The sequence below is a fragment of the Prinia subflava genome, chromosome 7 (assembly GCF_021018805.1).
Source record: "Prinia subflava isolate CZ2003 ecotype Zambia chromosome 7, Cam_Psub_1.2, whole genome shotgun sequence".
Lineage (NCBI taxonomy): Eukaryota > Metazoa > Chordata > Aves > Passeriformes > Cisticolidae > Prinia > Prinia subflava.
In genome coordinates, this window is record NC_086253.1 from 11,455,309 (window position 1) to 11,468,403 (window position 13,095).

General features: G+C 41.6%; 1 protein-coding gene across 2 annotated transcripts in view; it reads left to right on the plus strand.

Annotated features, from left to right (window-relative positions):
* Positions 1 to 863: 863 nt before the first annotated feature.
* PPP2R2C (protein phosphatase 2 regulatory subunit Bgamma) overlaps positions 864 to 13,095 on the plus strand; it is a 194,488-nt gene continuing 182,256 nt past the window's right edge. The window contains exons 1-2 of one of the 2 annotated variants that reach the window (XM_063401587.1): positions 864 to 1,025; positions 1,221 to 1,301. In XM_063401587.1, the coding sequence (XP_063257657.1) occupies positions 1,010 to 1,025; positions 1,221 to 1,301 (97 nt within the window). In that variant the 5' untranslated portion in view covers positions 864 to 1,009. The remainder of the gene's footprint in view (positions 1,026 to 1,220; positions 1,302 to 13,095) is intronic. The other variant, XM_063401591.1, reaches the window with a different exon arrangement.

The window sequence follows — 13,095 nt, forward strand, 5'->3', positions numbered from 1 at the left end:
TTTTATAATTTGCCATTTCCCTAACCATTTATCACTGAAGGCAAAGGTCACTGCACAGAGCCCTTTAGACTTACCTGGTAACAGGCTTGCTTTCTTACTAACCTCTCAGGGATGCTGTAAAGACAGTTTGTGTATCCACAGGGTCTGAAAACCACTCTCCAGGCTGGCAGTGCATATATACCCCGAGTTTATGTAGAATTTGTAGCCTTAATCAGTGTGATAGCCCAAGTGTCCTAGGGACGGTAAGAGAACTGAGGTGAATGCTGTGGGGTGAACGCAGCCGTGGTGAGGCGGGAGCGGCACTAGGGCCACCGGCGGTGGGATGGCACTAGCGGTGGGTGCCACTGGCGCTGGGTGGCACTGGCGCTGGGTGCCACTGGCAGTGCGTGGCACTGGCGGTGGGTGCCACTGGCGGTGGGTGTTACTGGCAGTGGGTGCCACTGGCGGTGGGTGCCATTGGCGGTGGGTGCCACTGGCGGTGGGTGCCACTGGCGGTGGGTGCCACTGGCGGTGGGATGGCGCTGGCGGTGGGTGACACTGGCGCTGGGTGCCTGGTGTGCGGTGTACCCCCCAGGGGAAGCGTCCAGGCTTCGGGGGCAGCCGGGATGCGCACCCATGCTGGCCAGGCTGCCCGCACCGCAGGCACTTGACGGGGAGCTCCCACGGAAACGGGACGGGCAGCGGGTCCAGGCCAGGCCGGGGCAGCGCGTCCCGCCGAAGCCGCCGTGGCCGGGCTCGCCGCGGTGCCGGGGCTCTCTCGCACCTGGCGGGGCCGGCGCTGCCGGGCGCGGCGGGTCCTGGCGAGGCTGCGCCGCCTCCGCCGGGAGCTCCGGGCGGAGCCTTCCCTCCTTCCCGTCCTCCCTCCCCCGGCTCCCCGAGCACCCCGAGGCAGCGGCGGCTGCCTGCGCCCGCTCCGCTGGGAGAAGGAGGAGGCGCCCCGAGCCACGGGCGCTGGGAGCAAAGCAAAGACCGGTTCAGAGCAGTGGGCGCATTCCGGAGGGCAACACCCATGTCCCACAAACAGGGTATCTGGAAACGCGCTCCTTCTCCCGGCACTCGCTGTCCCCTCTCATCCCCTCTCCGTTCCCTTCTCAGCCCCCTCCATCTCTCCTCCCCACTCTCTGCTTCTCCCCGCCAATGCCACTTTCCCTCGTCCCTTGCTCAGCCCCGTGTCCCCTCTGGCGCCGTGCCCGCCTGACTGTGCCTTTCCTCCTGCCCAGCCGGCGGCCCCCCAGGCGAGAGCGCGGCTGACTGGTGCCTGTACCAGCTCAATGGAGCGGCCGAGTTCGAGGTCTCTGAAGGTGAGTACAGGTGCTGAGGGGCGTCCCCTCGCCTGCTGTCCCGGCCGGGAGCGTGTGCAGAAACGGGGCTCGCCGGCGGGAGAGAGACCGTGGCAGGCGCCCCAGCGAGTGCACAAGGGCAGGTGTGGAGGTGGGCTGGCAAAGGGATATCTACCGGCGGTTTGCATGTTCCAGGCCTTGTGAAAGTGTCTTTCTTGACTGGTTTTGTTTTGGCTTGTTTTTGAGGAGGAGTTTGTTTTGAGTGTAGCAGCTGAGGTGGCATGAGTCCTTTTGGCCTTGGCGTCAGTGGGTGCTGGTGCGAGGAGGGCTGGAAACTTTTCCGGCCTTTTTTCACTCCTTAACTTCAAAGAAAGAAGTCACCTGGGAAGTTTTATTTATTAATATTCTGTGATCAGAAGAAGAGCAGTCTTTGGATGTCAGGACAGGAAAGTCTCCCCACTGTATTCAAACTCTGTATGGTTTTGGACATGCAGAGTATTTACACTTAGGTGTGAACCTGTGTTTTCCAGGGTGTGTAGTGTGCAGTGCCTGTGAGCATCTTCCAGTATCTGTTGTCTTTAGTGGAACTAAGACCTCATCTTGATGTTTTTGGTGTGCTGGGGTTATGTATTTCTAAGAAGAGTGTATTTACTCTTCATAAAGGTTTAAAATGCATCAGAAGTTGAGTTAGACTGAAAAACTTTGCAGTACTGAGGAAGGTGGCACACTGTAATAGATTGGCTTCAGATTCAACATTAAGGAAAGCTTTTCAACAGGGGAGCACTGGAATATAGGAATCAGGTAGATAATAAAATCTCACTCATTTGAGATATTTAATGTTTGTTTCACAAACACACATTGAAGAGATAAAGCTACAGATCTTGCCTTGGGGCAGGCAGAAAGATTACCTGTCTGGTGTCAGCTATTATCCATGATCCTGTGGGATTTGAAGTTTTGTGTTATGTCTTTTTTTTTGCTGTTTGGAGAAATGATTTAAACCCCAGTATACTAATAATAAGCTATAGCTTGATCAAGGTTTTGGATTAAGTTTTTCTTTCCAATTATTCCATGGTGATTTATATTTCAGGGTGTACTTAATAGTGTGTGTAATTACACACAATTGCATACTAAAGCGTTTATCAAAAGATGTTGTGATTTTTTTGCTTACGTGATTTTTTTTTGGTGAAACTGCATACCAAACCAGATGTGATGACGATAGATGGGGGTGGAAATTATATCCGTGTGAGGGAGTGTAATGAGTGAGTGACAGCATTCCTTAGGCATCACAGAATGCTGAAAATGAGATTTAGGTTGGCATTTACTTTCATTTAAAGATTTTAATGAGTAGAATATGCTTCTTAACCTCATTTGTCTGGGTAAATACCAGTCTTTCAGCACTGCTTTGAGATGATAATGTTTTTTCTCAACAGGTGTTTTATTCCTTTGATTTGTTGGGTCATCTCTTTTTACAGGGCATGTTCTCTTAAATTACTTTGCTAACCTTGACTTCAGTTCTTTTTAATGCTGCCAATTTTTGAATTCCCAATTTTATATTGCAACTTAAATGGAGATCTTAAATGGGGATGTCTTCTCTTTACTCAGCATGGAAATATGTGAAATTCAGAGACCAGGAAAAAAGCTGAAGCAATGTAATTTGATCACACAAACTGTAGAATGAGTTATCTGCAGGTAGTAAACCCTCTTTATGTTAATAGTATTGTACATAAATATGATGTGTATTTTCCAGAGTACATGCTGGCTATTAATGCCACTTATCTCTAGGAACACATACAGCAATACAATCAGCACACTTTGCAGAAGTGAAAAATAGTTCAAAGAAAAGTCCACAGTGGCAGGTGACTTGACCTCTTTTGCTTGACAGTGTTTTTGGATCAAGTCCAAACCTTTTCCTTTGCTGAAGGAAATAAAATAAATTACACAGAGCTAGACAGAATCTTTAGTTTAAAATGGATTGTTCTATGACTTCCATCACGTACTTTCTTTTTTCTCTTTACCCCAGTTCTTTTTACTTTTCAGAAAGGCCACGACTTTTAATTCCAGCTGCATTGATTAGGATCACCTAACTGATGGACAAAAAGACTAGTTTATCTGTATTAAATATTGTAGTGTGATTTATATATCTAGATAGATATCTGTGTATATAAACACTTGCATATTAATGTTATAAGTTCAGTTCGTCTTCTGGGCAACTCTTGCTGCTTTTGCTATTGAATGCTTGCATTGACCTTGTGGTACTCTGTCAGTGAGTCTTCAGAATTTTGTTCTGCAACATTTCTGTCTTAGCCTAGGAAAAAACTATTCTTTTTCCAAAAAGAGATGTGTTAGATGAAAAACATTCATTTACATAACAGAAAAGCAAAATTGCATATTTCAAATGCAAGGAAAATAAAGCATAGTAAGTGAACTATCACAATCAAAGCCAAGATAATCATGTTTGATTTAGTCTTGCTGCCTTGAAACAAAATCCTATTTCAAATATTGCTACTTCTATAATTAACGTCTAAGTGCAAAATATATTTTATTCATGCTAAACATCTCAAAGCACTTTGCTCACAGTAAGTGCAGCCTCACAAAAGCTGTATGAAGAACAGCATTAGTGTATCCATTTACAGGCTTCAAGAATGAAATATAGAAGTTGAGGATGTGATTTTTTAGAAGCTGAATGTCGAATATTAAGCAGATAACAACACGGGACTTCTGAAAAGTCAAATCGTTTGCTCTGTGTCCAATGATCTATTGGACTGTTTATAGGATTGCTTAATCTAGAGCCTTTGCTTTAAGTTCCAAATCACATTAACTTCTTGCAAACTGTGTAAGTTGAAACACTGTCACCCTGGTTTTGAAGACTTTTTTAAGCCTTCTGTTATGTTCTTCATATTGGAGTCAGAAGTTTCACCTTATCACACTTTCTACTATAAACACTGGCCATGTTTTGCTAACTGTCTTTTATTGTTTACATATTTCTAGGTAGGAGGAGAAATGTGATTGACAGTTAGCTCGACCAACGTGGATTGAGAGGTGGAATTCCATCCTCCAATCCACGGGCACCATGGGAAATGTATAAAACTGGGTTTTGTAAATAAACTCGCTCTCTTTTCCTGCTTCGCTCACCAGTGTGTCCTCGTGTGGTTCTTCCCGTGTCCACTGTGACAAAACACGTTTGAAATATTTTGGCCTGTGAATTCTAAGCTGGCAGTATGTTATTCTAGATATGAATGATTATATGTTTGATGAAAAGTTTCAGTCAAAAATCGTATTTTATTTTTTACTCTTAAAGTTATCTCATCAAAGACTTGAGATTGGTTTACAGTGTAAATTTTCTTTTCATCTATTTTGTAACTTTATGCTCTTGAGTGGTTGAAAGCACTGTTAGCATCTGTTAGCCTTGTGAATTGCAATGTGAACCTTCCCATTACTCCCCTTATACTGCTGTAATTTTCTCTTTCATTTATGAGTAATTTGAAGTGAGATTTATTGAGAAGATGGGTAATCTACTGTTTCGTTGTGAAAGTGCAATTGAGCAGTGTATCATTTTAAGGAACTAGAAGACTTGTGAACTGATTAATATGAGTTTGATCACTGTCAGGTTTATCTCCAATATCTTTTTGTTTACTGTCGTTTTCAATCAAAGACAGTAAGTCTGGATTTGGTTCAATACTGTCTTTTCCATTATTTCACCAATTCCGTAGAAAGCAATATGATTACACAAGCTTACAACTAAATTAATGTTTTTGTGAGTCATGTGCTCATTAGCAAAGTCTAATTAAATAGGAAGTCTCATCTCATCTAGCTGCTTTCATGCCCCAACCAAATAAGTGACTTTTCCTTAGTCTTTTACAAAAAGGCATGGTAGCAGTCCGTTTGCCAGGATTTCTTTCAAAGGATCGTCACCATGAATGGATGTTGTATTCCCATCTTAGTTGGATGGTGTGTTTTACAGAACTGGGCTTCCAGTTGTTCAGTTTGGAGATCAAAGAATCACAGAATATGCCAAGTTGGAAGGAAGGGACCCACACCCACAAAGAATCACAGAATATGCCAAGTTGGAAGGAAGGGACCCACATCCACAAAGAATCACAGAATATGCCAAGTTGGAAGGAAGGATCACTGAGTCCAGCTCCTGGCCCTGCACAGCACCATCCCCAAGAATCACACCATGTGCTTGAGAGCGTTATCCAAACTCTTCTTGTACTCTGTCAGGCTTGGAGCACTGCCCTGGAGAGCCCATTTGAGTGCCCAAACACCGTCTGGATGAATCAAACTTAAACCTCCCCTGACACAACCTCAGGCCATTCCCTTGGTTCCTGTCACTGTCACCACCGAGAAGAGATCAGGGTCTGCCCCTCCTCTTCCCTTCACGAGGAAGTTGTAACTACCATGAGGTCTTCCCTCAGGCTCCTTTTTTCCCAGGCTGAACAGACCAAGGGACCTCAGCAACTCCTCACACAGCTTTGTCTCAAGGCCCTTCACCATCTTCACTGCCCTCCTTTGGATGCTCTCTAACAGTTCACTGTGTTTCTCACATTGCAGTGCCCCAACCTGCCCTCAGCACTCGAGGTGAGACTGCCCCAGTGCAGAGCAGAGCAGAGCAGAGCAGGACAATCCTCTCCCTGTCCTGGCTGCTGTTGCTGTGCCTGATGCCCCCCAGGTCAGGGCTGGGCCTCCTGGCTGCCAGGGCAGGGCTGGCTCATGTCCAGCTTTCTGTTGACCAGGACCCCCAGGTCCCTTTCCATAGTGCTACTCTCCAGCATCTCAGTCTGTCCATACATTCAGGGTTGCCCCATCCCAGGTGCAGAATGTGGCACTTTCCCATGTTCCCTTCAGATGGTTGGTGATTCCCCAGCCCTCTCATTTGTTGAGGTCCTTCTCCAGGGCCTCCCTGCCTTTGAGGGAGTCAGCAGCTCTTCCCAGTTTTGTATCACCTGCAAACTTGCTCAGTGTCCCTTCCAGTCCCACGTCCAAGTCATTTATGAAGATGTTAAAGAGCACAGGGACAAGGATGGAGCCCTGTGGAACCCCCCTAGTGACAGGTCCCCAGTCTGATGTCCCCCCATCATGCCCCACCCATGAGCCAGTTGCTCAGCCATCCTGTGATGTGTTAATCCAGCTGTGTGCTGGACTTTTTGTCCAGAAGGATCCTGTGAGAGAGAGTATTGAAAGCTTTACTGAAATCCAAAAAGATGATATCAGCTGTCTTCCCTTGATCAACTAGGTGGGTTACTTTATTATAAAAGGAAATCAGGTGTGCTAAGCAGGACTTCCCTCTCATGAAACCCTGCTGGTTGTGACTGATCACTGTGAGATGTAGTGAGCTGAACTGTGATTTTTCTGCAGGCCACAATTCCGTTTTTATTCAAAGGAAATCAAAATGCCTGGAAGGGAATGATACTCTCCTTGCCTCACGTCACTGCACATTTACAGAATCACTGTATTGATTAGGTTGGAAAAGACCTCTGAAATTGAGTCCAGTCTATAACTAAACATCCCCATGTCAAGCAGAACATGGCACTAAGTGCCACATGCAGTCTTAAACAGCTTAGGACGCTGCCAGCTTGTATACAGTGCTGTAAGGTGTGCCACAGGGTTCCTATCTACCCTGATAGCCCATCTGGTGCCATGTACGTGGATAATACAATTTTTCCAGTCCTATCCACACATCCCTGTTTATACATTCAGCCAGTCCCTGTATTTTATCCATCCTTTATTTTGCACTGACTTATATTGGTATTTGGTTGGTTAACTAGCACTGATGTCGGAGAGCTGCTGCAGCACAAGGAAAGAGCTTCTGTTTGAAGTGGTGTCATCATCATTTACTCCCATTATAACGTTGAATGTGCTTGTTTAAGGCCAGACCCAGTAAATGACTCATTACAAGAAAATGTGGGTATTTGATTAGACTTCTAGTTGTTGCTGCACAATCTGACATTAAATTTCAATATGAAAAGTTCAACATGATAGGCAAAGAGGGAGACTTAGGATATATTGAAATTTTATTTGTGATAGCTGTACTTCTAGTGATACTTTTCTACTGTATTCCATTTGCAATAATTTTATATGTGGTTTATACATGATGGGATTTTATGAAAATCATTATTTCAGATATTTCTGTAGATTATTATAAAAAACCTGACAATAAAATACTGGAAAGTACATGTACTTGTTATGAAAAGGGAAAGATGAGTGACTTATTTACATTTTTTATTTGTTGTTTCCCATTTTGGTGTTTTGATTAAGATCTTGTTTGAATTTATGAAATAAATTAATTTTTTAAAGTACCTTAAGATGATTTAATTACAATGATTCGTAAAATCCTTGCCTACATAGTATTTTCACTGGAACTTAATTTGAGTGCTAGAGTGTCTTGTCTCATAAGAGTCATTAAATGTCATTTGACCATAAAATATATACTTGCTAATTATTTTATTTTGCAAATGTCTGACTGAAGACATTAACTCCTTTTCAGTAACCTGAAAAGTGGTATTGTTATTTGGATTAAGCTTGAAAAACAGACTAAGCTTTTCTTTTTTGCCAGGTTTTCAGATTTTCCTTTTTCAAGGACTTCACATGTTGCTCTAACGTTCTGTACTTTAATTATCTGGATCTTAAATGCTGTAAGTTGCAGCCTTCATCATCTTGGTTTCCAGAATGTGGTCTTCAGCCACTTTCCTTTTCGCTTTTTAGTCACAGAGTCGCAGAATCATTTAGGTTAAAAATGACCTCTATGATCATTGAGTCCAACTTTTGAGGAAACATAACCATGTTAGCTAAACCATAGCACTAAATTCCACATCCAGTCCTTCCTTGAATACTGGCAGTGACGGTGATGCCACCACTTCTTTGAGTAATCCATACCAATGCTTAACAACTCTTTCAGTGAAGAAATTCTTCTTGATGTCCAGTCTGGATCTCCCCTGGTATGTCTTGAGGCCATTTCCTCTTGTCCTGTCACTTGTTACCTAGGGGAAGAGACTGATCCCACCTGGCTACAACCTCTTTTCAGGTAGGTTTAGAGAGTGGTAAAGTCCCTCCTGAGCTTCCTTTTCTCCAGACTAAACACACACAGCTCCCTCAGCCACTCCTCCTATGATTTACTCTCCAGATGCTGGCTCTGTTGCTCTTCTCTGGACTCACTTCAATGTCTTTCTTGCAGTGAGGGGCCCAGGACAGGAGACAGAACTTGAGGTCTGACCTCGCCAGTACAGGGGTACAATCGGAGCACAGGGGGTCAGTCACTGCTCTGGTCCTTCTGGCTAGAGGTTTGGTGATCATCTTCCTTATTTCACCGAGAATCAAAAACTTTTTATCATTTCATGGTCACTCTACCCAAGATGGCACCAAATTTCTCACCAACCCTTCTCTGCTTGTAAACAGCAGGTCTAGTGGGGCACTGCTCTCCAGTCTGCCCCTTTACATACTTGGTTGGATTTTCTAGTTTCTGTCAGATTTACTTTTCCTTTGTTCTCTGTAACTTTTCCCTCCACAGAAAGTATTGCAGGTGGCCTCAGTCCACTGACTGCTGTACAGTTCAACAAAGACATCTCTCCTCTGTGTCATTGAAAATCTGCCATTTGCAGCAGGTGCCTGCATAGCAATCTTACCTCTTTTCCCTCTCTCTCACTCTTTCCAGGTCTTTCCAGGCTTTCCATTTTATATGATCCTTTCAGTTTCATCCAAATAATTCCTGGCAATTTTAGTTTTGTCCATGCTTGAATGATCAAAATTTCCCTGATATTCCAGTTTGCCATATACTTTATGAGGCACTCAGTACATGTATGTCATGAAAGATGAAATCACACTGTTGTGGGCCTGACTGTGCAATTATTAGCAAGTCAAACATGCTTTCGAGTTACCCAGTCCAGAATTTAACAGGGGCATCTTTTATGTACCTTCTTCCTCATTAAAAACTCAATAATTTAATTAAGGTAAAGATTTTGTTATCAGTAATTACACTGATGAAGTAAACAATGATTTGGGCCATAAATTTGCCATTTAGAGTAATTTTTATATTTAAGTCAAATATTGCCACTCAGCTTGAATTGTGATGGACAATTTAGAGAGTATAGAATTGCCTGTGGTTCCAGCTGAGATACAGAAAAATCACCAGGTTTTCACAAAGCCTCCACTTCAATTATAGGTCAAGTCAGAAAGTCAGGGTTCCTTTATAGAGATGAATTTTATATAGGGACAGAGAATACCAATTTTCTGATTTTTCCAATTCCAATGTAGAAATGTGTGCAGAAATTGCCCAAGCTGTCTTGCAGAGCATCTGAAGAGCTGATGCACAGAGAAGCTTTTTCTATTTTGCAAGGATTTCTTTATGCATTAAACTGTCACAGCTGAAAGAAATTTCAAGATCAGATTCTTCTGTTTCAACCCAGAATTGCAACCCACAAGATTTACTTCTGGAGATACGGATTCAGAAGTCATACTGCAGGCCACACAGGCTGAATTGTAACATTCTCACTGATCATTTCTTTTCTGTAAAATGCATTTTTTTAGTAAAATGCTGAGAGATTGAAAGCAAAACTCAATTTTTTTTCTGTCATGTTTTTATTGTCTGATGAGAAAATTCCAAAAGTATTTAAAACTATTCAGGTATTTTCCTTCATAAGTATGCTGCTTGAATATTAACTCATTCAGAATAATGAGCAATAGCTAACAAGTCTCTGTATGACTGCCTAATGGTACATGACAAAACCCAACAACAACGAAAAGGTGTTATTTACTAGTCAGATTCTACATCTTGCCATCTCAGCTGAATTGTCAGGGTTTGGTGATCCAGAAGAGGGAGCTGCCACATAAATTTCTAGCAGGTTTGAACTTAACAAAGTCTCTTTTAACCCCCTACAATGGATTTTTTTTAAAATTTTTATAATTTTAGGACCGACTCCAGGGGTTTCATGTGATACTTTTTTGGTTGCTCAGTTTATAGTTTGCAGATTTCTAAGGACAGCATTAGAGACTTAGTGCTTTGATTTCCTTCAGTTTTGAGTATAGGTTCAGTGTATATTTTTAAATAGTCTGCTTAAATACCATGCTAAAACCTTTTGTTGACTCTATGAGTGCAGTCCCTTTTACTCAATCTGCAAAGTCTTTTTAAATGTAGATGGTTTTGACTAGCACACCATGGATTTTTAACAGATGATTTCTGTAGCATGCAGGAAGAACTTTGTGGTGGCTGGCCCTCCTCAGTGCAACTTCATGTGAGACAGAGGTGGCTTCTGAGTCATTGTAGTATTTTTTTCTGTGTAGGGAGTGGCTCCTCTGTCACAGTAAGAACTTACAGCTGGTATTTTGAAAACAGCAATATATATGCAAAATAGCAAAGCCAATGTGAAGACTACAATGTGCTTCTAATGTGTTTTCTCTTTCTTTTTTTTTTTTTTCTTTAGCACCGCAGAGCAATTTCTAGCTATAATTTGTGGGCTATAAAACTAAAGAACAACGAGGTACTGGGAGAAGGCATTAAAACATGTACTTGTGAAAGCTTGTACTTATGGTCAGGAAGGAGACCAGACATCCTGAGCATCCTGAGCATGTTTTCAAGTGCATGATTTAATCTAGGTTCTGATATTGGTTGGTGGAACCCTAGATTGCTATTTGCTGTAATGATACAGGTCTTATCAAAGCTATTTTACCTTCAGATTCATCATTAGTAATTTTGTGTTAAAAACTGATACAGTGATGTGATTTTGTTTCATGAGGTAACTGGAGTACTGAGAAACACGTGAAACCTTTTTTCAGCTGCCTAATATATTCCTTGTGTCTTTTTGTCATTAAAAGCTTGAGAGGATACTCAGTATTAGGAAGCTTATATTTGTTTTTCATGAAGAAGGGTGAATACAGCACTTGATTATATGTTTGTGAGTGATCACCTTAAATATTTTTTGTAAATTTTGAGGTGCTGGAACATGGCAATAAAACTGATGAAGAGTCTGGTGCACAAGTCTTATGGAGCGTGGCTGAGGGAACAAGGGTTGTTTAGCCTGGAGAAAAGGAGGTTCAGGGTGGACCTTATTGCTCTCTACAACCACCTGAGAGGAGACTGTAGAGAGGTGGGAATTGGTCTCTTCTGCCAAGTAACATGACAAGCAAAATGGCCTCAAGTTGCACCAGAGGAGGTTTAGATTGGCTATTAGGAAAAATTTGTTCACTGAAAGGCTGTTCAGGCATTGGGACAGGCTGCAAGGGAAGTGGTGGAGTCACCATCCCTGAAGAGGTTTGAAAGGTATCTAGATGTGCCATGTCAGGATTTGGATTAGAGGAGGGTTTGGCAGTGCAGTGTTGGTAGTGGGAATGGATAATCTTAAGGGTGTCTCTCAAACTAAATGACCCTGTGATTCTCTTTCTGGAGATAAGTATAGGACAGTAAAAGACCTTGCTGTTCCACTGAAGGGTGAGGATGGAGCATTTCATTTGTTAGTGACCTTGAACATTCCTGCATGTGGTAGTATCCTGCTGTTGATTTATTTTATATTTTCAATTAGTAAATCTATAAATATGACTGCGTTCATAGAAGGTACCACTGGATTCCCTTCATACCTTTATGTAGTAACATCATCTGGCCTTCAGATTATGTATGCAAGCTGTTAGACAATTTAGACATTACATTGTGAAGTTGTGCACAACATTCTTAACAATATTTAAATGTGCCAACATGAAGAATCTGTGGCTTATTTTTAGTTATTTTGTAAAATAGTTTTGAAATTTAAATATTTTTTAGATGCTTACAAATGTACACACATAGACTTTTTTCTTATGTCTATGCAAGGTGCATACAAAAATCAAAAGAGAATTATATGAGATCAATCTAGATGTGTTTTACTTTTCCTCCAGGAGGCTTCAGATAAGTACAAAAATAAATGCTGTGTTTCTTTATACATAGTATTTTTCACACGGCTATAACAATTGAAATATAAAATATTTAAAAATATTAGTATGTTCAAAAAACTGATGGCTTATTTGTAAGTTTTTAAGTCTTCCATCAAATACAATTTCTTTTCGGAATGCGTACATTGCTCAGATGTTCTGGCTATGTTTATTTGCAAGCACATTTTATAGTGGCTCATGTCACAGTGAGTAGAGTTGACAGTTGGGCTGATTGCAGGAATATGCAAAATGTTAACCTCATAAATCTTTCTCCACCTATTGTATTGTGTAATTTTTACAAAATATGCAGAAGTACGGTGCAAGAGACGTTTCCATTATTTCAGATGGGACCATTTTGGTATTGCAGTTAAAACTGATGTATTCAATTCACAGACAATTATGTCTAGACGCTAACAGGGGCTGTTGATTTGACATCCTATTCACAGAGAGGGCATGTGTCATTCAAAAGTGAGTTGTAAAACTATTCAGCATGGTTGCATTGTTAGTGATGTGCCTTTCCACTTCACACAACTACTTAACTAATTACCACATTTAGTGATCTTGAGCTCCTGAAATGAAAACAACCCACAATTTCTTTAGGAGATACAAATTATATTAATATTCCTTCTCTTTATATACATAATAAACTTCTGTGTTGACTACACTCAAAGATGCAAAGTAGAATCGTTATGCTTGCAAGACTTTATAGTTTCGTGTTAGATCTGTCTTACTGAGTAATCTTTGTGATCTTTGAAATTTTTAATACATACTAGTTTTCCTCAATATGTGGTTGTGTTTCTCAGATAACTCTTATTTTTGAAGTTTCTCTAATAAGTTCTTGTGTTAACATTGTAAACTCTGCTTTGAAATTGATTGTTTATTGTGGAAGTAACCCATGCTCCAGATTTCATTTATTTGCAAGAAG